This window comes from Mauremys reevesii, linkage group 1 (assembly GCF_016161935.1).
Source record: "Mauremys reevesii isolate NIE-2019 linkage group 1, ASM1616193v1, whole genome shotgun sequence".
NCBI classification, from domain to species: domain Eukaryota; kingdom Metazoa; phylum Chordata; order Testudines; family Geoemydidae; genus Mauremys; species Mauremys reevesii.
Window position 1 is genome coordinate 18,101,390 of NC_052623.1, and position 24,694 is coordinate 18,126,083.

At 39.7% G+C, this 24,694-nt stretch overlaps 1 protein-coding gene across 5 annotated transcripts in view; it reads left to right on the forward strand.

The window, feature by feature from the left end:
• Window positions 1-24,694, forward strand: part of FCHSD2 (FCH and double SH3 domains 2) — a 252,994-nt gene that overhangs the window by 124,570 nt on the left and 103,730 nt on the right. For all 5 annotated transcript variants that reach the window (XM_039546283.1, XM_039546268.1, XM_039546293.1 and 2 more), the window contains exons 4-8: window positions 3,314-3,390; window positions 4,571-4,715; window positions 12,658-12,791; window positions 16,910-16,964; window positions 17,359-17,487. In XM_039546283.1, the coding sequence (XP_039402217.1) occupies window positions 3,314-3,390; window positions 4,571-4,715; window positions 12,658-12,791; window positions 16,910-16,964; window positions 17,359-17,487 (540 nt within the window). The remainder of the gene's footprint in view (window positions 1-3,313; window positions 3,391-4,570; window positions 4,716-12,657; window positions 12,792-16,909; window positions 16,965-17,358; window positions 17,488-24,694) is intronic.

The window sequence follows — 24,694 nt, forward strand, 5'->3', positions numbered from 1 at the left end:
TTTATAAATATTGTATCTTTGTAAAACTTGCTTTGATATTTCTAAGATTGTAAGATGTATTTGAAACAAGAACTATGGCTTGCACAGTGTGTGTTTGTATAGTGTCTGCACAGTGTTGTGGCAATCCTAATAGGGCTTCTTGATGCTTTGATTATATAAATATTAAATAATATTTCAGATACTGTTGGCTTTGGTCACTAGAATTATGAACATGACCTAATGATCTTAAGTTAGGCTCTGATCAAAGTTAATTGAATCAGTGTGGTCATTTAGTTCAATGGGCTTCAGGCCCTTAGATTGTAAACTCTTGTAGAGAATCTCTATTTGTCCAGTGAAGAGCCATCCATCTCTATGAAACTATATAAAAATGATAAATAATGAACCTTTTGATACATCATTTACAAGTCAGACAATTTTGTAGACTTCAGTTTTGACGTCTCTTAATGGTTTTTCCTGAATTTAAACATTAGAATCTCAACTCCTTGAATTAAGAGAAGAGCGCAGTGTGAGCAAGCGCTGAGCACGCTCCTAGACGGCATACGAAGTCTAACTGAGTCAAAGGTTAAACAATCAGTAGGTTTCCCAGCTTGAGCTGAACAGTGGTATTCTTTGTTTTGGTGATCTTTTGAGAGGCAAAACAGCAAGTGTCATTGAGAAATGAACAAGGAAGATCTTGCACTATTTACTGAATGTGTCCTTTTGAATAGGAATGTGAACTTACTGTACTAGTTTAGCTGAAAATAGTACATTTGCTTATGACAATTACTGTTTTTATATTAAATGTTCTAAAAGGTATATTATGTTGCATTTATTTGAACTGCTAGTTTATAACTTTTTGTAAAAGAATTATGGATTGAGCTGACATGGTCCATCCACATTGGAAGAAAGTCAGGAAGCTATGGATGTGGTTCAGTTGGTGTGCAATTTTATTCACTTATAATATCTAGGTGTACCCAGCAACAAACTGTATGGTGTAGGGAGCAGGGGGCCCTGCTGATCCAGACATAGGTGCCCCAAACCCCCTTCCTCGGCTCCCTTAAGAGACCAAGAAAAGGAGGAGGTTGGCTGCCTGCTGAGAAAACATAGGAGCCCCAAACCCACCTTATTCAGCTCCCATAAGTGATGTGTTCCTTCAAATCATTTTCAAATCCAGTTTATCCAATAACCATGTCCCTTTCATACTGACTCCTGCACCACTGCCGATTTCTGTGTTGTACTGAATTTGTCAAATAATGAGCTGGAGATGGATAATCCCATTGGAAGTGACTTTTTGAAATAAAACTGGCTCTCAAAACAGAAACCCAACAGGCTAAAATTGGAAGGATGAATTGGCAGTAATAGAAAAACTGACTTGAGATCACATTTTGCCAACAGCCAGCCTTATCGAGGTAAAGCGGGCCTCTCTGTGGCTGCATAGAATATAAATACGTGCCTCTCTTCTGGTCAGCAGGAAGGACAAATGCAATTACCTTGTCCTGACCTGGTCCAAACCGCTTCCTGTCCATCCCTATAAATATTCTGCTTCCCCACCTGCTGTCAGGTAACCCTTTTCTTCCAGCTAGCCAGACAAAGACCCACCTGCGTAAAGACTGCAGTGGGCATATTGTTTGTGTGGTTCTACCCTGAAAAATGACTCAAAAATGGGGCTGTCAATTAATTGCAGTTAACACAAGCGATTAACTCAAAACAAATTAACTTGATTATAAAAATTTATTGCAGTTTTAATCGCACTGTTAATAAAATGCCAATTTAAACTAATTATAAATATTTTTGGATGTTCTACCTTTTCAAATGTATTTATTTCAACTACAACACAATACAAAGTGTACAATGCTCACTTTGTATTATTTTATTACAAATATTTGCACTGTAAAAAAGATAAAAAATAGTATTTTTCAATTCAACTCATACAAGTACTGTAGTGTAATCTCTTTATCATGAAAGTGCAACTTACAAATGTAGAATTATCTTTTTTTACATAACTGCACTAAAAACAATGTAAAACTTTAGAGCTTACAAGTCCACTCAGTCCTACTTCTTGTTCAGTCAATCGCTAAGACAAACAAGTTTGTTTACATTTATGGGAAATAATGCTGCCCGCTACTTATTTACGATGTCACCTGAAAGTGAGAACAGGTGTTCGCATGGCACTGTTGTAGCCAGCATTGCAAGGTATTTACATGCCAGATACATTAAACGTTTCTGTGCCCCTTCATGCTTCGACTTCTTGTTTCTTTTTTTTACAGAGCAAATATTTGTAATAAAAAATAATAATATAAAGTGAGCACTTTACACTTTGTATTCTGCGTTCTAATTGAAATAAATATATTTGAAAGTGTAGGGAAACATCCAAAAATATTTAATTTAATTGGTATTCCATTGTTGTTTAACAGTGCAATTAAAACTGTGATTAATTGCAATTAATTTTTTTAATCGTTTGACAGCCCTTCTCAAAACTGTTGAAGCTTTACATTCATATTGCCTCACAGATTTCCATGTCATGTGTGCTCAGTTCAGAAATAAATCACCAGTTCAACAACCTCATGCTGTTCTCTGACCTTCAAGTTTGTTTCTATCTCATGCATCACCAGCAATAGAATATCTGCAAGCCAAATTATGCTCTGTTTTACCTGTGCATCCAAAATAATTATTTGTTGCATTTAACTTATGCATGAATTGCCTTAAGTAGCTGATACATTTTCAGCTAACTGTGCTCTTAACTTTAATATTCATTCAGTAATTTGGCCTTTATCATGCTGGATGTCAGCTGCCACAGGAAGTTTTGCCACTTGTTTCAATAAACCCATTGTCTGTACATACTAACAGAGTTGGCATGTATTCTGTTTGCCACTTTATTCTTCCTATGGCACTATAAGAAATTTGTTATTGTATTAGGATAACTTATACATGTATAATTACAGTAGATATTTTCTATTAACCCATAACATCTGAATTTATATGTATTTCATGCTATTTATTTCAGTAACACATTATCCATGTTGAATATTCTAATGAATTCTTATTTATCTACAAAGTGATTAGGACAGTATATATAAAACAAAGCTAATAATGTTGCCATAAAACCAAATAAAGTGAATCAACATACCTCAATACAAAGCAAAAATATAAAAAGATATTTGGGGAAAGAGGAACTGTTGTGTATTACATTAGTTTATTAAAATTATAGATTACTGGATGGATTGTTTAAAATGTCAGATTTTTTTATTTGTATATGAGATTATTATAGTGAAACTCCTTTTTATAGTACATTCTCTTATTGTTTTTAACACAGTCTTTTTATTTATTTTTATAGGGCATTCAGAAGTTGGCTAGTCAATACTTAAAGAAGGATTGGCCTGGAATAAAAACAGATGAGCGAAGTGATTATAGGTAATTTAACAATTGGGGCTTTTTAAATAGCTGTTCTTACATTGCCAATTTCTGTAATTATTCTACACAACAATGAAGAACCCTTTCTTCTGTAGCTGAAATTAATGTTTTTTTTGAGTGCTTGCTCATGTCGATTCCATTGTAGGTGTGCACGCGCCCACGTGTGCAGTCATCAGAGATTTTTGCCTTAGCAGTATCCATAGGGCTGGCTGTGGCACACTCTTGAATGCTGCGCTCGTGTGTCGTTATATCAGGCACCACTGGCCCTACGTCTCTCAGTTCTTTCTTACAGCCTGTGGTAGTTAGTCAGTGCACCTTTCCTTGCATAGCAAGGGCTAGCGCAGACTTCAAGCCTTAGGAGGGCCTCGTAAATAGTTGTTTAAATAGTTGTTTACGGTAGTTAGTGTTAAGTAGTTGTTAAGAGTCAGAAGTTAGAGTCCCAGTGGAGACTTTGCCCCAGGCGGGGCATGCCCCAGTCTCCTGGATTTAAGCCCTGCGCAGACTGTAACAGGCCTATGCCTGTAAGTGACCCCCCCCCCCAATAGCAGCTGCCTCAATTGCTTGGGGAATCACATGTGAAGAACAAGTGTCATGTTTGTAAACATTTTCGACCCAGGATTCGGAAAGAGCAGGATATTCATTTGCGAGCTCTCCTCATGGAGGCTGCCCTTCGTCTGGCTTCCGAGCCGTCCCGCCAAGACTCGCCTAGTACCTTGTCCTCGGTGCACAGTACACCCCCATCACCAATGCCCAGAAATAAAATGAAGAAGCTCGGCTCCCCGGCACTGGGCAAGAAAGGCCATGGGGCATCAAGGCCGAGTTCGGGTTGCCCTGCCACTCCAGAGCCACATGGACCAGCCTCCCAAGTTGGGGCCCTTAGCCCCTTAAAGGATCTGCCACTGACTCCCGGGAACAGTAGGGACCCAAACTTCTGGTGGCATCGATACCTTCCCAAGCTCCCCTGGTGCTGAGAGAGCAGAGGCCTCCGCCCGCGCGTGCCTCAGGAAACAGCAAAGGCTCCCTGCAAGGGCAAGCCAGCTGCTAAGAGTGTCCTACTCTGTAAAGCAGTGCATACATTAACAGTGTTTTATAAGTTATTAGTAGCAGTAAAAGTAAAATATTCCTGTCTCCCTTTTTCCCTTTTTCATCATCTTTTAATGTTTGTTTGTTTGTTTTGTAGGAGCATGTATCCAGTTTGGAAATCATTTCTAGAAGGCACAATGCAGGTGGCCCAATCGCGGCTCAATATCTGTGAAAACTACAGAAACCTAATTTCTGAACCTGCCAGGACAGTCAGGTGTTTTAAAGAACAACAGTTAAAAAAGGTATTTTCTCTCTTTTTTTTCTTTGTATTTGTTGAGAGTTATTGCTTTTATAAGTGTGTTGTTCAGGACTAGTAGGGATTGTAGAGAAGTAGAAATATTTCTAAAGAATCTGTATACCTGTTTCTTCCTGTTCAGCTGTGTTCCTTTGTAGAAGTTAAACCGTTAGTTTGTATTGAACCAGTTATTCATAATAATGGACTAAATATTCCAGAATGAAGTTTTTTAATTGACTTGAGGGTAGGATTACCAGATAGCAACTGTGGAAAAAACGGGACGGGGATGGGGGGTAATAGGCGCCTCTATAAGAAAAATTCCCAAAAAACTGGACTGTCCCTTTAAAAACGGGACATCTGGTCACCCTTCTTGAGGGTCAAGTAAAGAGGGTCAAAAACCTCGTTTGCAAATCTAACTTCATGCTTTGGCAATCAGATTGAATTGATCCAATAGTGACACAAGTATAGAAAAAATAGTCTGCTTTGGAAGTGGTGTTGACTTTTTCCAAATGAGTTTTCAGTAGAATAGGTTCTGATTTTAAGTTGCAGTGCATTTTAAACCTGAGGGAGCGGCACATGAAGTCTCTAAAGATGTTATGGAAGTGGAGAAGACTTAGGGTTACCAGACAGCAAGTGTGAAAAATCAGGACAGGGGGTGGGAGGTAATAGGAGCCTATATAAGAAAAAGACCCAAAAATCGTGACTTGACCTATAAAATTGGGACATCTGGTCGCCCTAAGAACACTCAGTCACATCCTGTAAAAGTTGGTACCAGAGGCAGTCTCATGCATTAATCTGTACAGAAAAATTCTTATAGTTAAGAGAGAAAATAAACTTACTTTCATTTTAAAATGTTTTATTACTTACTACAGCGATATAAGAAGATTCCAGGAGTTGTCACTGTATCACTCTGCAGCCTAAAATGTCTGTAAAGTAAATGCTCTTGTAAAGTAAGAGTGATGTGATGGAAACAGCTACAAGCATGTTTGCAATCTCTTTTTTGTTTAGAATATCACCAGGTTCAATCATCGCTGGGTTTCACAGTCTGTTACCATCCAGTTTTTACGTTATCAACCGTTTTTGGCCTTTTTACACACATCACTTTACAAATTACACCCATGTAATGCACAGGTTTTCAACTTGTAATTTTAATGTGATTTACACCTTAACATGTGCAGTGAGAATGGTTCAGTATTCAATATATTTTTAATCAAACCTTATGTGGAATCTGCTTTTATAAATGATCTAAAATGTCTTTTTAAATACAGCACTTCTTGTTCATTTAAGCTGAATATTTTTCATGTTCTAATGAGCTGTGTATTATGAAGAGAAGTTAATTATGGATATCAGTGGAGTTTGGGGTGAGAGTAGTTGTAATTTGAGGATTGCTAAAATGACTTTTTAAAGAGAGAGCACAGAGTATAATTATCAGCATTGCAATGAGCAGTTTGTGTCTAGAAGTTTCCAAAAATGCTACCTTCTGATGTGCTCTCGATAAGATAGGCCAAAGGCAGGGGGGACAGGAGGTCAAGTCGAGGGAGTGCTGTTTGAACACATACTGCAACTGTCCAAAAAACTGCTTGTGGTTGAAAATGTTTAGTCTGCCATGTAACAAGAATGTTGCTCGTTTAGAGGGGGACGACAGGTAAATTTTTTTATTTACATTGTTTCCCAGAATTTTATTATAGGGCGTTTGTCATGTTTAATTGGGAGTATTCCAGAGCCTGAATCTTTCTCTATCAAATAAAGACGTGACAGTTGCAGTGTTCTTAGCTAAAATGAGCTGACATCCCACGCTGTAACTTTTCCAGATGCATGGGGTATAAACTTATGTGTGTCTCATCATAAGCTCAGTTGCCAATTCCTTAAGAGATTACTGTAGTGGTCCACCCACTATGTGAGACATTGATTTTTCTGGAGCTCAAACTCTCTTATTGCATGTGTTTATTTTTCTGTGGAATTTTCCAACAAATATGGTAATTTCTCATGTTTTAATTAGTTTGGTAAATGGCTCCTGCTACTGCTTCCATAAATACTGGAAGTTCAGGGAGTTTATGAACCAATGGCAGAGGTAGGAAAGGAGGTCTTTATTTTAAAAGTTTGTAGTAGTATTTTTAAGAGTTCTCTTTCTCTATCACTTCACCCTCACCATTCACCCTTAAGCCATGATAACTGTTCTTCTGGCTAAAGAGGGCTGGATGTGGCTCCCTCTGGAATTTGTTCACCGCTTCTAAATTAGTGGGACAAGTCCTTGGAGGAACGATGCGGTACTTCCGGTCTGAGAGAGCCTGGGATCATTGTACTTTTTGTATAGCTCAGAATAAGCATGTACTATAGAGCATAATTAAATATTTTCATAACAAAATTAATGTTTTAAACAGTGCAAGTGTGGATAAAGTACAACATAATCTGCTGGGAGCCAGTTGTTTTCTTGGATTTCCAAACAGAGTTAAGCACACAGTTGTTCTTATGATATTTCTGACCTCTGTCCTGATTTAAAAAACCTAGTGAAATTCAGATCTGGAGCAAGTAAAGCACTTCTGATACCATACTGGAAGGCATCAAAGTAAACTTCAACTTGAAACAGTGACACTTGAGATGCTGTCTTATCTACTACATCTTTTCCCCCCAAGCTTCTACCTCCTTGATAATGGGACCCTCAACAAGAAACTTCACCTCAGCTTTTTCTGGGTCCTGATCATGCTAAATTAGAGCAACCTGCAGGCAACTTCAAATAAAAGTCTGTAAAGTTTAATAGTTAGAAGGTTAGATGCAGGAGTCTCAAAGGCCTATACATAGAGGTAAAAATCATTGATACAGAGAAAATGAAACAAAAACACACATCTCTTCCCAACTGTAAACACAGGTTTTTGCATGTTTGAATTAGTCTATAACTTGAGGAAATCATGCTCTATCTAGTGCAGATAGAGTTAGTTACTTTGGCTTTATTAAACCCCCTGAAGAGGCAGTTTGAGATGCTGATTTAAGTACCTTTGCCTTTTTGTTTCTCTATTTATGTTCTTATGTTCCTCTGAGATTACATAGTACAGTGTCAGATTTTAACTTAGATAAACTCATTGTTCATTGCTCTTCAAAAATTTTGTTTAGGATTTCTGGGCAGTAAAGTTCAAATACATATAAAAATCAAAGAATTTTTTAAAAATATACACCCCCCCCCCCAAAAAAAAAACCATCCCAAACAAATACTTTTGGAGTTCTTTCTCCTGTGAAGTTTTTACTCTTCAGCAATAAAGGCCCCTTACACATTCTACTTCATTTTATTTTTATATGTATCTATATAGGTATAAACATGATCAAGTCTTACATATTCTCATTTTGATTTAAATATTTTAAAGAAAAACTGCCTATATAAGGGCTTAGACACCTTAACTCTAATCATTATTGCAACAAAATCCCAGTAGTCTAAAATAATCATTCAGACAGGAACTCAGCACTCTCCATAAAGTCTATCAATTTTATATTAAGTCTGTACTTCATTGGTCTGCTCATTTGAGGTGATGGTTTTAATATGAATGGACTAGATTTTCATTTCCACTAGCCAGAAGGAAATCTCAGATTATTAGTGGGAGAACAGATTTCTGTTAAGAAGGGATACATTAAAAATCCCTTGCTAGGCACTTGAATTCTCAGCAGATTTTGAAGAGAGGATTGTACATATCCTGGGATTTCTGTTGCTGTTGGATATTTTCTCTTGAACTGATACAACTTTTTCCTTAAACCTGTATTCAGTGCAGATTTCAACCAGAAAGGAAGTTGAATTTGAAAACTGCCAGTATTGAGAGGAGGGTGGTATAATTTAACAAAACTTTATACTAGGATACGTGACATTTTAACATTTAACAACAGCAGATCTTGAAATCTGTATCAAGTAACTGTTACAGGTGACCGGCAATAGTTGTTTTTTTGCTTTTTTTTAAATGGTTGTTAACTGTTCTGCCTTTAACAATATGTAACTAAAGTATGATGTTACATCATTGGATGGTTGCACTTAAAGCGTAACACCAGGCTGATTATAAAGGAAAGAATATGGGTTTACAAAACACCCTGTTGGTAATTAGTATAGTGAAAAAGGAAATGTAGAAAGCCTTTGAGTACAATAATGAATCTTTGAAAAATACATTTTTAAGATTGTCCTACTGTGGCATCAAAACTTTAATTCAGATATTAATGTTACAACCGTTTTTCTGCATTCAAAGGACAAGTCAGAATTTTTGCATATAAATGAGAAGATGCATAAGGCTTTACTATAATAGGGTTGTTCATATAGGGCAGGGGTCCCCAATGGCGCCCGCGGGGGCATCTAAATGCGCCCGCGTCCTGGCCGGCAGTGGAGCATCCGCTGAAATGCCGCCGAATGTCGGCGGCATTTCAGCGGCGACGCCTCTCAATGATATCAGTTGTCGGCAGCAAGCGGCGTCAGCGAGAGGCGTCGCCGCCAAAATGCCGCGGAAATTTGGGGGCAACACCTCTCGATGATGCTGCTTGTCAGCAGCAAGCGGCATCATCGAGAGGCGTCACCCCCGAATTTCTGCGGCATTTTGGCGGCGATGCCTCTCAATGACGCCGCTTGCTGACGACAAGTGGCATCATCAAGAGGCGTCGCCCCCGAATTTCTGCAGCATTTCGGCGTTGGCAGTAAGTGACATCATCGAGAGGCGTCGCCGCCAAAATTCCACAGAAATTCGGCGGCATTTTGGCGGATGCTCCACCGCTGCCACGGTCCTTCGTCTGGCGCCTGCCAGACGAAAAGGTTGGGGACCACTGATATAGGGTCTGATCCAAAGTCTGTTGAAACTAGTGAAAAAGTCTCTCAGAGATATCACTTGACTTGAACCCATATACTGTAATATTTGTGTGACAATCTTGCCTACTCAAGGTTGAACAGGTAGTTTAAACGAAAATAAAAACATGGATTTATTATTTTATGAAGCAGGATGTAATTCTGGGCATTGATGTCTTCTGAGTTATTTCTGAGGCAGTATGTGTTTTCTCCCATTGAACAATTTCGTTGCTGTTCCTGCTTTTTCTCCACACACTGTTTTCTGTCAGATTAAAATGTACATTATCAATGCTGATTATATTCTTATATTTTACCCATGCAAACAGATGACATTTTTATTTCACCTTTCCGTGAAAAGCTATTATTTTTTTAAGCTTTAGGTATAAAGAAAGTTATCTTTGTGCTTGATGGTAATTTCCGATTTAACCCTACGCATTGGAAAGCTCTTAACATGCAGGTTGGAACAGAAAAAAACCCACATTTAACATAGTATTTAACAATTCAGAATTATTTGGTTGTATTTCTTTCTTGGATTCAAAGAGAGTATATTTTTTTTCTCTGCTTTCAGTTTTTGGGGAAAAGGAAAGAGATTCTCAAATTTTGCAGGTATTCTACTAGTATGATTTTTTTTTTTTGCTAGCTTTTTGAAAGCAAGTTGTTTCACTGTGTTCTGTCAAGTAGACTGATATTTGAACCCATCACATATTCTGAAATGGCTTTTGTTGTAAAAATATTTTTTATACTGCAGTGCATGGTTTTAAATGAATGTTGGTTAAGTTGGGAACAAGAATGTATAGTAGGAGTATGAAATGCCTTTGTGACCTTTTAAAAATTAAGATGGAAGAGAACATAAGAATGGCCGTACTGGGTCAGACCAAAGGTCCAGCTAGCCCAGTATCCTGTCTTCCGACAGCGGCCAATGCCAGGTGCCCCAGAGGGATTGAACCTAACAGGCAATGATCAAGTGATCTCTCTCCTGCTGTCCATCACCACCCTCTGACAAACAGAGGCTAGGGACAGCTGTATTTATTTACAGTTGTTAGTGCTACCTTTTTGGTGCTTATCCTCAGTGTTAGAAATGACAGAGTCTTTTCTATAATCGCTTAAACCACAGAAGTACAAGAGTAGTTGTGCTTATTTGCTTGAAGTCGCTAGTCTCTAAGTCATTTTCCATATCCCTTCTTTGGCATTTCCATACTGCATCTGGGTTATTGCAACTAATTTCCCCATTAATAGCTTTCGTAAGAACATAAGAATGTCCCTACTGGGTCAGACCAAGGGTCCATCTAGTCCAGTATCCTGTCGTCCGACAGTGGCCAGTGCCAGGTGCCTCAGAGGGATTGAACAGAACAGATAGTCATCAAGTGAACCATCCCCTGTCACCCATTCCCAGCTTCTGGCAAACAGAGGCTAGGGACACCATCCCTGCCCATCCTGGCTAATAGCCATTCATGGACCTATCCTCCGTGAATTTATCTAGTTCTTTTTTGATCCCTGTTATGATCTTGGCCTTCACAACATCCTCTGGCAAGGAGTTCCACAGGTTGACTGTGTTGTGTGAAGAATCTTGTAAGTATAACATTTTAAACAGAGAGACAAGGTGAGTGAGGTATGTAATGTCTTTTATTGGACTAACTTCAAGCTTTTGAGCTTACACAGAGCTCTTCTTTAGGTTTTTGGAGATAAGCTTTTGAGCTCCATATAAGCTTGAAAACTTGTCTCTCTCACGAACAGACGTTGGTCGAATAAAAGATATCACCTTACCAGGGTGAAAGTAACTTACTGGTACATTGGAGTCCTGAGCGGGGGTGGGGCCTCAACCAGAAGAGGCAGGGCCTTTAGATTCCCGGGCCCTTTAAATCAAGATTTAAAGGGGCAGGGGCTCCGGCTGCGGTAGAGAAGACTGGAAGCCCAGACCCTTTAAATCACCGCCGGAGCTACCAGCTGTGGAGGTGGCTGGGAGCCTGGGGCTCGGGGGCCATTTAAAGACCCCAGGGCTCTGGCTGTCACTACCGTGGTGGAGCCCCAGGCCCTTTAAATCACCGCCCAAGCCCCGCTGCTGGAGTCCCAGGGTAGCAGCGGCAGCTGAGGGCTCCGGCGGTGCTTTAAAGGGCCTGGGGCTCCCGGCCGCCGCTACCCGCAGTGGAGGCCTGGGCCCTTTAAATTGCCAAAGGAGTCCTGGGGGCTCCTGGCTGCCACTGCTACTCCAGAGCTCCGGCAGCGTGGCTCAGGCGACAATTTAAAGGGCTCGGGGCTCCGGCCGCTGCTACCGCCCCAGGCCCTTTAAATCGCTGCTGGAGCCCCACTGCTGGAGCCTCCAGGGTAGCGGCAGTGGCCCAGGGCTCCGGTGGTGATTTAAAGAGCCAGGGGCTCCCGGCCGCTGCTACCACAGTGGAGCCCCGGGCCTTTAAATCACTGAGAGAGCCCTGGGGCTCCCGGCAGCAGGGCTCAGGGGCGGCTCCAGGCACCAGCACACCAAGCGCGTGCCTGGGGCAGCAAGCCGCAGGGGGCGCTCCACCGGTTGCCACGAGGGCGGCAGGCAGATTGCCTTTGGCGGCAAGCCTGCAGAGGGTCCGCTGGTCCCGCGGCTTCGGCACACCTCCTGCAGGTGTGCCATCGAATCTGCAGGACTGGGGACCTCCCGCAGGCAAGCTGCCAAAGGCAGCCTGCCTTCTGTGCTTGGGGCGGCAAAATACCTAGAGCTGCCCCTGGCAGGGCTCTGCTGGAAATTTAAAGAGCTCGGGGCTCCAGCCACTGCCGGGAGTCCCAGGTCCTTCAAATTGCTGCCTGGGGAAGCCTGTCTGGTCCGGCACACCGGCTCTTGCCGGTACGCTGTACTGGATCATACCAGCTTACTTTCACCTCTGTACCTCATCTACCTTGTCTCTCTAGTATCCTGGGACCAACGCGGCTACAACAACACTACATATTTTAAACCTTGAGTTACATAGTTGCTAATTTTTTTAAGAGCAATTGAGATAAAAAGATGTTAGTTCTTTGTTTTGATTCATTTTAAAAGGTGAACTGAATCTATAGTTAACCTAAAAGAACTTGTAGAGCATATGGATCTGTGCAAGATTTATTTAACAATAATAGTACAATCATATTAATTCTATTATAAGCTTGTTTGTTGTATTCTGTTTTGCAGTGTGTAGACCAGTTGACAAAGATCCAGGCTGAATTACAAGAGACAGTAAAAGATTTAGCTAAGAGCAAGAAGAAGTACTTTGAGACTGAACAGATGGCTCATGCAGTGCGGGAAAAAGCTGATATTGAGGCCAAGTATGTTCTTATAATAGCAACTCTATAATTAAATATGTGTGTGTAAATATCATGTTTGTCTTAATCATTACACTCCATTTTGTTGTAAGAGCAGGATACTAGCTCTGAATAAGCTTGTGTTGAGGGTTGCCTTACTTTGCTTTCATACATCCTGTTGATCAAGCATGCATCTTGCTTCACAGTTGAGTATTGTTTGGGAAGTGTTCGTTTTGCTTTTATGAGGTTATATCTTTGAGGCTGTAGCTTTCGCATACCTCTTGTCCTGTGGAGGTAATCTTACCCTTCCTTTCACTAAAACACATAACTTGCATGTTTCCATTTTGGGCTTTGGCCTGTATTTTTTCACAGCCTGTTGCAATTTTATCACTTTATTATTATTATTCAAAAATCCCTCAAACTTGTTCTCCAAGAATGGCAAAGTTGTGTACCTGGCATCTTTAAAAAGAAAGTAATTACCTGTTATGGGTGTTTTATAAGGTAATGGTAAAAGGATACTCACTCACTTCTCCTTAAAGTTTGAGGTATTTTCTTTTATTCTTTTTAATTTTTAAGAACAAGTTATTTAGAAAAAAATGTTCTTCAGGGACCTCTTTCCACACAATTCAGGAACTGGAAAGTTCTGGAGGTGGTGACATACACTGGCTGGAGGGGGTGGGAATATCATACACTGTCCACCCACTTCCTCAGAAGATCAAAGGTTGAGCTAGGGGAATTGGCTTGGTCTCACATTGGTATTGTAAAGGTTAAAATGACAGACTATCAGATGATATGCAAAAGGCTGCCTTCTGCGTGCAGATAAAATCCAGTTTGCATCAGATTTGTACAAATAGTTGGCCTTGTGTATACAGTGCTATTTTCCTCCAGTTTCTTAATTGAACAATTTATGAAGGCTGGGAGTATAACATAAACACTATCAAATTCTAGATATCCTTTTGATACTAGAATTTACTGACATAATTTTTCAGCTTTTTGGGTGCATATTTTGTTTTCTAATTGGAACTTGAAAGTTATCCAAAACACTGGTGGTATGAGGGTTTTGGAAAGCTAAGTTTGGATGAATGTTATAAACAATTTAAACAGCTTTATGCAATTATTCAACTAACAATCAAGTGCAAATCTTAGAAAAAGCAGGAAAAATGTAAAATATTTTATTTATCACGAGTAAGGGATTGTATCCTTCTCCATTCATAAATCGTACAGAAAAAAAACACAGCTTGGAACAATCTAATTCACCTGGGAGTTCAGAGATGGTGCTAACTAATGTTCCTGTGGATACCTTTTGCAACACATTAATTTTAAAAAGATAAAATAAGAGTAACAGTACCAACTTTTAATCACTTTCAAATTGTGGGCAGTAAAAGGGCATGGTTAGAGAGCCTTCCATGAATCCAAGAATTCTTACGTTTGTGGGAAGCCCAACAGGGCTTTAATGAAACCTGAGGCAATCTTTAATTTTTCCCCAGAAACCTCTCCTTAATGTGCAGCTCCCCTTGAAGGGGATGCCAGAGACGGTGGTGGGTGGAGAAAGCCAGGCTACAGCCACGTTAGCAGAGAGCTGGAAGGTGCTCCAGGGGCCCTGAAGTTGCTGTGAAAGCAGAGGGCATTCATATTGAATGGTAAAGGAGATCTGCTTGAAACATGGATCCTGGAGGCCAATTACTTGCTCTTTCAATAGGGGGCCCAACACGCTCTTTGTTGAGCTTTCCTTCTCCTGCCCCCGCTCCCTTGGGTTTTACTCAGGGGCGGGCCTGCTGACAGCAATTCCAGGCTCCAGCGCTGTCCCTAGGGGGGCGTGGGGCCTGGGGCGGAAGTGAAGATCCGTCACTTCCAGGACCAACCATGCTGGCCAATCGTGCCGGCCGGCAGGAGCCCCCAAAGCACAGGGCCCAGAGCGGTCGCCTCAATTCGCCGTACCCTAGGGACGGCTCTGCCCATGGCAGAACAGTCAATGGGCCCCCTAGAAAGGTCCGTCTGACATTTGGGCGGTGCTGCGCCTGTGCTGGCTGGTGCCCAGGGAGCTGCTGCCAGCTGTGCTGCTGGGCGAGCTCTTTTCCCGGCACAGCCAGGACTTCCACATGCTCGCCTGGCTGCCTTCACTGCCGCTGGTACCACGCTGCACGCGCCTAGGAGCCCTGTGGTCCGCCCAGGCAGTTGCCCCCTTTGCCTCCCCTCCCGCCATCTGCGGGCCTGCTTTGGCGCGGGGTGGTGTCTGCGTGGCCTCAATTAGCAGCTCAAAACCCCAGTGTTTCCTTGTCTTTTTGCTTAAAATAGAACAGCTATTGTGTCTTGGGGACAGAGGTCTTATTAAAACCAGTATAGAAGCTACCAGTCATTGTGGAATCCCTTTTCTTACTCTTCTGTCCTCCACCTGACATACCAAACAGTCAATATTTGCACATTGGCTTTTTGTGGTAACATTGCGTCACAGTAGTTGTCAGTTTCTTTAGAATAGACTTAGGCCAGGTTTAAATTAATATAGCTGTATCGGCAAACCTTCCTAGTGTACACAACACTTATCTTGGCAAAAGTGCTTATCCTGTTTTACTGTAAAGCAAAAGCTCTCTTATGCTGGCACAACCTTATATACTCCAGGGCTTTTGCCAATATTTTAATGTCATTTAAAAAACTCTAGCCAACATTACTATCCCAGCTAAAGTTTCTAATATAGACCCAGTTTCTAATGTAGACTTGGTGGGAAAACTGTACTGAAGTTAAATGAGGGTAGTGGATGTATTTATCAGTGGGGATGGGATGGTTATATATCATATCATCATCATCAGAATCAAATATAGCTAAAGTTTGTGGGGGGTTTTTATCAGTTTTACATATGAAATTTTAGAAAGCTTTTTAAAAAATTGAACAAAGTTATTTTAACCAGGAATAATTTTGTCCAAAGATGCTCCACTTCTACCAAAATACAATGTGTAATGTTCTCTTTGTGTACAACAGAGAACAAAGGCTGTTGTTATTTGACTCCATTTCAAATGCCGCCATCTTGGTTGGTATTTATGGATGCTTGTTGCTCATAAAGTGAGGTAAAACACAAGGTAAAATTTACAGTTATTGGATAATGTTTTATTTAATAGGTATATCTACATATATATTATATTTATCTCACAGAACTGGAAGGGACCCTGAAAGGTTATTGAGTCCAGCCCCCTGCCTTCACTAGCAGGACCAAGTACTGATTTTTGCCCCAGATCCCTAAGTGGCCTCCTCAAGGATTGAACTCACAATCCTGGGTTTAGCAGGCCAATGCTCAAACCAGTGAGCTATCCCTCCCTCCTTCTGAGAACATTGGTTGTTTTGACCTCTTCAGGGTTTATATCTTGTCAGAAAGCTTAGATATCATCTGATTTAAAACATTTATTCATATTGTCTGTTTCACAAATTTTTTTTCTTGCTATGGTATAAACAGAATAATGTTTCAGAATTCAAGTGTTCATGATTTTAATTAAGTTTTCCTTCATACCTCATTGCGAATAAGCCTGATGTTCTTAAGATGCTTGTATGGGCTCTGGCTTTTTTTTAAATGATTAACCTGGAAAAAAACGCACATACAAACTGATTCCTACCCTATGATCAAAGTTTCAAAATTAGGCTAACGCTTGCTTTTAAAAAATGATTTGTGGGCAGACCTCACTTAACCTTACCTGAGTAGATTGCTGGTGATTTTACATTGCTACCCCATTAGAAGGCAAGTAGCTCAAGTTTGCAACCTTGGCTATCAAATGGAAGACTTTCAAATAGCCATTAAGCAACAAACAACAAAATAATTTTGTGAGTTCCTGTTGCCACCAGAGCTTTCTGCCATGATGTATTTAATCCTTGTTTGAAAATTAGTGTAAGATTTGAGCAAAACATTTCAGAATATGCAGTGAAGATGGCTGATTATGCAAATGAGCTTGTTCAACATGTGTAATCACTTCCTAAAACCTAAAATTTACTCTTAAATATAAAAATAAAATGTTTAGCCTAAAAAATTGCTATTGAATTATTTTACTGCATTTATTTAACCCAAAAAGAAAACCTCTCCCTTATTAGATAGCCCATTTCTGTCTCTATCTGTCCCAGAGACAAATTCTGATATTAATCTATTCTATTGACTTTTAATACAGGTCCAAGCTTAGTCTGTTTCAGTCAAGGATAAGCTTACAGAAGGCAAGTGTAAAGGTGAGTTTCAGAATAAATGATCTACTCAGTAAAACTACAGTAAAGCATTATGTCACTTTCATGGGACACGTAACTAATGTTATCTTGAATCTAGAGAGGCCTCACGTTTTATCAGGCATATTGTCTTCATAACGACTGACCAGTTGGTACAGAATGTTTCCCCAGAATCAAGTACAAGCACGTGATGAATCTGTTCAGCCATTCACATATTTGTGCTGGAATTTTGCCTACTGAAAATTGTATAAAGTATATATACAAATAGTAGAAATATTCTTCAAAGCAGCAACACACATAACAACCCATCTAAAGCCATATATCTTTTAATGCTTTGCTCATAGTATAAAAGTACAAAATCAGCTGCCTTACATTTTCATTTCCTTTTTTTTAAATATAGTTAAAAGCACGACGGTCTGAGTGTAATTCAAAGGCTACCCATGCAAGGAATGACTACCTTCTCACTTTAGCAGCTGCTAATGCACACCAGGATCGCTACTATCAGACAGACTTGGTGAACATTATGAAGGTAAGGGAACTAATATAGTTTGATTTTCCTTATTGAGGTGGGGAAGAGGATTCATGAGATACAAATATTGTTTTCATAAATACACATGTTGACATTCATATACTTTTATCCCAATATACCAGGGTTGGTCACAATATTGACCCTCTTCTATGTTTCTGATCACCATCAACCCTGAAATAAGAGAATTTGGGGTGGAAACTGATGATATAGTCATATCATTTGATAACATTCTTTCCATTCCTCTAGTATCTCTGGAGACTGTTAAACAGAAGCTACTAGAGTTAGACATTGTAAATCGGCAGGTCCAGATAACTTGCATCCAAGAGTTTTAAAAGAGCTGGCTGAGGAGTTTGCTGAACCATTAATGTTAATTTTCAAAAAGTCTTAGAGCACTACATAAGTTCCAGAAGACTGGAAGAAAGCTAGTATTGTGTCAATATTTAAAAAGGGTAAACAGGATGACCTGGGTAATTATAGGCCTTTCAGTCTGATATCAATCCCTGGCAAGATAATGGAGTGGCTGATACGGAACTTGATTAATAAAGAATTAAAGGAGGGTAATATAATTAATGCCAATCAACATGGGTTTATGGAAAATAGATCATATCAAACTAACTTGATACCTCTTTGGTAAGTTTATAAGTTTGGTTGATAAAGGTAATAGTGTTGATATAATATTTTTAGACTTCTGTCGGGCATTTGACTTGGTACTACATGATATTTTGATTAATAAACTAAAACTATATAAAATTAACAAAGCACACATTAAATGGGTTAAAAACTGGCTAGCTGATAGGTCTCAAAATGTAATAGTAAATGGAAAATCATTATCGATCGGGTGTGTTTCCAGTGTTTCCAGTGAATGGAAGAAAACATAAAATCATCACAGATAAAAATTGGGAAAGAGGTAAATAATGAAGAGGACAGGTTACTGATTCAGAGCAACCTGGATCGTTTGGTAAACTGGGAGCAAGCAAACAATGTGTGTTTTTAATACTGCTAAATATAAATATATACATCTAGGAACAAAGAATATAGGCCATACTTATAGAATAGGGGCTTTTATTCTGGGAAACAGTGACTCTGAAACAAAGAATAGAGGTGGTGATGGATTATCAACTAAATACTAGCTGCCAGTGTGACTCTGTGGCCAAACAAGCTAATGCAATCCTGGGATAAATAAACAGTCTCTCTGACATTGTTGCGACTAGTTCTAGAATACTATGTCCAGTTCTGGTATCCACAAATTCAAGAAGGATGTTGATAAATTGGAAAGGATTCAGAGAGGAGAAGAAAGAATGATTAAAGGATTAGAAACTATGCCTTATATTGATAGACTCAAAGAGCTCAATCTATTTAGTGTCACAAAGAGAATATTAAGGGATGAATTGTTTACAGTCTGTAAGTATCTATGTGGGGAACAAATATTTAATAATGGGCTCTTCAGTCCAGCAGAGAAAAGTATAATACAATCCATTGGCTGCAAGTTGAAGCTAGACAAATCAGGAAATAAGGGGCAATTTTTTAACAGTAAGGTTATTAATGATTGGTTCAATTTACATGGACACATGGTGTATTCTCCATCACTGATGATTTTAAAATCAAGATCAGGTTTTTTAAAAAAGATCATAGAACTGGAAGAGACCTTGAGAGGTGATCTAGTCCAGTCCCCTGCACTCAAGGCAGGACTAAGTATTGCCTAGACCATCCCTGACAGGTGTTTGTCCAACTTGCTCTTAAAAATACCCAGTGATGGAGATTCCACAACCTCCCTAGGCAATTTATTCCAGTGCTTAAGCACTCTGACAGTTAGGAAGTTTTTCCTAATGTCCAACCTAAACCGCCTTTGCTGCAATTTAAGCCCATTGCTTCTTGTCCTATCCTGAGAGGTTAGAGATATGCTCTAGTAATTATTTTGGGGAAGTTCTATAGCCTCTGTTACACAGGAAGTCAGACTAGATTATCACAATGGTCCCTTCTGGCCTCAGAATCTATGAATCTATATATTTTTTCCTTTCCTAGCTAAGTTTCCAATCTCCATTGCTATGGGACATAATGGTCATAGTTTGCTTTAAAAAGGATGCCTCTTGCATATGACACTAATAAAAAAAATTGGCAAGTATTTATCTTTTATTAAAACATTAATGGTTAGACATTTGTTCTCTAGTGGAAATTAAACACATGTGGTCTATTAGACATCCAGGAAAAGCTACCAGAGTAAACACACCTGTAGGCTATGTCACAAATATCAACACTCTCCAACAGGCACATCAAACACATCCAGATTTGAGAACTGGCCTGATGACACAAAATAACATGAATCATTACTAATCCTGTGTAGTCTAAAATATTATCCATGTCCTATTTTGTATGCGTCAGCTACTAGTGTATTGTCTCTATGAATTTAACAAATGGCATTTTTGTACACTTTATTTGGGGAAAGTTTAATCTTCAGATTAAAAAAAAAAATCCCACAAAAACCCAGAACACTTAACTGAGCCATCTATTGTTTCTTTTTTAAAGTAGGGCTTTTAAGAGTGGGGAAAACTCACTAGTTGGCCATCTTCATTCGATTGTGGGTTTCATAAAGGCAAAGGGTCTTATATGCTCTTTTTCTAGCAGAGATATTTTTAAAAAGGTTCAGTTATAAAAAATAGTTCATGTTTGGTTTAATGTTTATTACTTTGGAATTTGTCTATATGGATTTGGCTAATAGCTGTCGTGTTCCTACTCTGTCTGATGTTTACACATTTTTTATTTATATTACTCTAAAGTGGTATAAATTCCCAATGTTTTAACCAAATGGACATACTTTACAAATGAAAAATGGCTTGAAAATGTTTGTTAATTATACGTTATTTCTATGTAAGAATGTAAAGCTTGTAGCTTATTTGCAAATGTTTCAAAGACCACAGTTCTTTTGGTGTGTGATGCTGGCTTTTTGTATGTTTTTAGCTTTGATCAGTTTATTGTTTCCAGAATAAGAATTTGCACTGTGTATTTTTATTGGTGGGACAGTGGTCTACTTATCTATTTCACAGTGCACTCATTTGATGCCTGACTTGCTTGGCTGGAACACATCCAGTCTGTTGTACTAAGTGCTGACGGCTGCTGACTTACAGTTTTTAGAGTCCTTACTATAAAACTCTGTACAACTGCCATTGCAGTGACCTTGCAGTTTCTGAAGCTTTATCGTGCTTCTTTGAAAGCTTGCTGTTTTGTTCTTGTTATTTTGGTATGAAATCAGTTTCATACATTAGTTGGTAGAGATGTAAAATAAATGGCCAGTTATCTTTGCTATCTATTCCATTCATTTATATTTATTTTGAATTACCATGCATAGTTTTGTGTAGTGAGAATGTCAGTAATTAAGTCATACCATTCTGAATATGGCAACTTGCGGTGTAATTTTAAAAGTTTTTTTAAATGCATGTTTTTAAGAAGGCTGTGGCTTTTATATTTAGTCTTTCAATGAACCTGTGAAGTAATGTACCTGTCAAGATTTTCTAGATGCACAGACAATTTGACAAACGCATTTCATAAAATACACCTCTACCCCGATATAATGCAACCCGATATAACACGAATTTGGATATAACGTGGTAAAGCAGCGCTCTGGGTGGGTGGGGCTGCGCACGCCGGTGGATCAAAGCAAGTTCGATATAACGCAGTTTCACCTATAACGCGGTAAGATTTTTTTGGCTCCCGAGGACAGCGTTATATCGAGGTAGAGGTGTAAATACATTTTTAGCTTAAGCTTGCTACAAAGATATACAACATATTGTTAGTGAAAGCACCATGTGTAATTATGCTTATTTTTTCTTTGTGTTAGAAGTACCAGTAAGGATTGAGGATCTTATATACTAGCCATTGTACAAAGATATTGAAACACCTACATAATTTAGGATGAATGTGTTACATAGAACCCCAATCATGCTCCCTCTACTGGTCTTACTTCTGCTGTATTCATCCTAGAGGTAGTATCCTACAATAAATGATACTGTTGCACTACAGAAAAATGTTTTGGCAGAAGACAGACTACATACTGTACATCTGGAAACTGTTAGTCCATCCAAAACATAGGGGAAAAAAGTTTGAAAGGGGTAAGGAGGAGAAATATAGGCAGAAATTTATAAGCTATAAGAATTCTACAAACAGTGAGTTATAAATAATTTACAGTATCACTGATTTTTAAGTAGTACTGGTAAATTTCCTGTTTTTCTATATAGGTCAAATCTTCACACTTGCTGAATAGAAAGAATTTTAGGTTAATATAATTTTTTTTAATTTCAAGTAAAAGTGTCCATATGTTACGTAGCTTGAATATTCATGTAGTGTGTCTTAGCAGGCTGGTTTCCATTTCAGGTGAGTGAAGGGAAAATATTTGAACTTAATTTAACCCTGTGACATTATTTAAGTGAACAGAAAATGTTTTAGCGAGTGTTCTTTAATTGGATTAGAAATGAAATTTTGTTTAAAAATTTTGCAAATACTGTTTAGCTGTGATTCTTTTGTTTACAATTGGAGGGAATTCCAGTTAGGTTCCATATTACTACTACTTGTAAGCATTTCATGAAACTTCAACTTTAGCTGTCTCTGTATACAGCCTTGAAATCATAAGGGCTAGTGTTTGCCTAGATCATTTATCATTTTTAAACTGTTAAGGGTGGGAAGAAGAAGAAAAGTAAATGTTGGAATTAGGTTAATTCAAGTTTGATCTAGAGTAGTTATACTTTTAGTTCATTATATCTGAGTTAGAAAGGCTAGGATTGCGGTATCCTCCTGCTCATGAACCACCAATAAGTATCATAGTGTGTAGTAGTTCTTCGAGTGATTGCTCATGTGTATTCCACAATAGATGTGCATGCTCACTATGTGCATTGGTGCCGGAAGTTTTTGCCCTAGCAGTACCCGTAGTAGCTCATCCCCAAAACTGCTTGTTTGTGCAGTGTATGGTACCTGTAGTTAGTTAGTTGTTCAGTTAGATTAGTTTAGTTTAGCTAGCGCGCCCAGGCCGGTTTTAAGTCGTGCGACACTTGTAGGTGATCTGTGCCAGTGAGTGACCCGCATGCGGACTGTTTACGCTGTTTTGGGGAAACCCATCTCAGCAATCGCTGCAAGATTTGCAGGTCGTTTAAGCCTCGGACCAAGAGAGAAAGGGACATTAAGCTTTGGGCTATTCTGATGGAGTCGGTGCTGACCTTGGCTCTGGCGTGCCACTCCGAGTCGGCACCGGGCACCGTGGTGTTGGTGCGCGGCGACTCTTCGATGCCATTGACCAGTCGGTACCGCTCCCCATCCTGGGGCCCGCCAAGAAGGCTAGGAAGAGGCCTTCTTTGCCACGGCACTGGAGTAAACCTGGGACGGGGCTAGACCCATATTGGGCAGTCCTCGATCCCCACCGGCCTCTAGGCCTCCGACTCAAGTCAAGCGAAGTAGCCCGGCCCATTCGGAGCAGGCCTTTCTAGATGCCCTCCGCACCGGAGGCCCTGCAGACTGCCCAGGATGTTATGTCCATGCTAGTACCAGGAGCACCGCCATGTTGGTCCTGTGCTCCAGAGGCAAGCTGCCACTGGGATCTCCACAGTCACCCCCGGAGAAGGTAACTGTCTTTACTGAATTCCAGCAATGAATCAGCATTTTCTGTTGCTGGAGTCTGTGATGTCATATAACGATCAATAGGTCACTTGCATAGTTTAGAATTTATTAGTAGAGTCTGCAGAAGTTATGGGAGAATGAGGAAGATGTGGAATGTGTACTGCTTGCTTTTTGATAGAATGCCACTTCGTGTGGCCAAAGCTTGGAAGAGTTCATAAATAAAATGGTGAAACAGTTCAGGCTTCATGACAAGAATCAAAACTTGCTACTACAGTGCCCTCCCAGTTCTCCCAGAAGCCTTTCCCCAAGCCTAATTTTTAATTGTTGGGAAGTCTCTCTATATCAGGGGTTCTCAACCTTTTTCTTTCTGAGCCCATCCCCACTTGCCCCCCAGCTATAAAAACTCCATGGCTCACTTCTGCCACAACTGTTTTTTCTGCATATAAAAGCCAGGGCCGGCGTTAGGGGGTAGCAAGCAGGGCAGTTGCCTGGGGCCCATACCACAGGATCTCCTGCGAAGCTAGGTTGCTCAAGCTTTGGCTTCAGCCCCAGGTGGTGGGGCTCAGGGCCTCAGCCCCAGGCAGTGGAGCTTCGGCTTTCTGCCGTGGCCCCTAGCGAGTCTAATGCTGGCCATGCTTAGAGGCCCCCCTGAAACCTGCTCACTGCCCCCCAAGGGGCCCTGGACCCCTGGTTGAGAACCACTGCTCTATATTATTAGAGTGAACACAATTCCAATTTGTTTAAATGGAAGACAAGCACGTATGTATATATGTGTATGTATATGTATATATATATATGTATATATATATATATATATATATTTATAAATTCCATTTCTCTTTTAAGATTAATTTCTTTTCCAGGGAATCATTTTGTAGAAAATCTTATCTGTCTTTTTAACACTGGCTAGCAAGATTACTGGGCTAATCTGCATACCTTGCTGATTAAGCAATGAATCCATTGTTTGCTCATTCAAAAATAAGCAAAGACAACAGAGGGATAGTCCTTTTACCGTTAAAGGTGAACTGACTGCTACCTGTTGCTGTGAAAAATTCTGAAATAAACATTGCTGTGGCAGTAGGCTTCAGCTAAATAAAAATTTTCATTCACATGATGTCTCACATCACTCCTGTGAGGTATAGGGAAACAGAGACAGAGTGGTTAAGTGAGTTCATGCAGTCACACAAGTTTCTGACAACCATCAACAGAATGAATGTCATGTCTCCTAGTCCTGTGCCTAACCATAAGATTATACCTAATAAGAATAATTTGTTTTCAAAATACACCACTACCTCGATATAACGCCACCTGATATAACACGAATTTGAATATAACACGGTAAAGTAGTGCTCGGGGGGGGAGAGGCTGTGCACTCCAGTGGATCAAAGCAAGTTCAATATAACATGGTTTCACCTATAATGGGTTGAGATTTTTTGCTCCCAAGGACAGCCTTATATCGAGGTAGAGGTGTACAATTTATATAAAACTTCTGAGAATTAACAAGTTCAGTGGACGAGTCAATGAGTCTTCGATTAAGATCCTTATTAAAGTTAATAGTTGTTAAACGTTGGCTATACATATTTTCATTGTAGTATGCATTTTCTTTGTA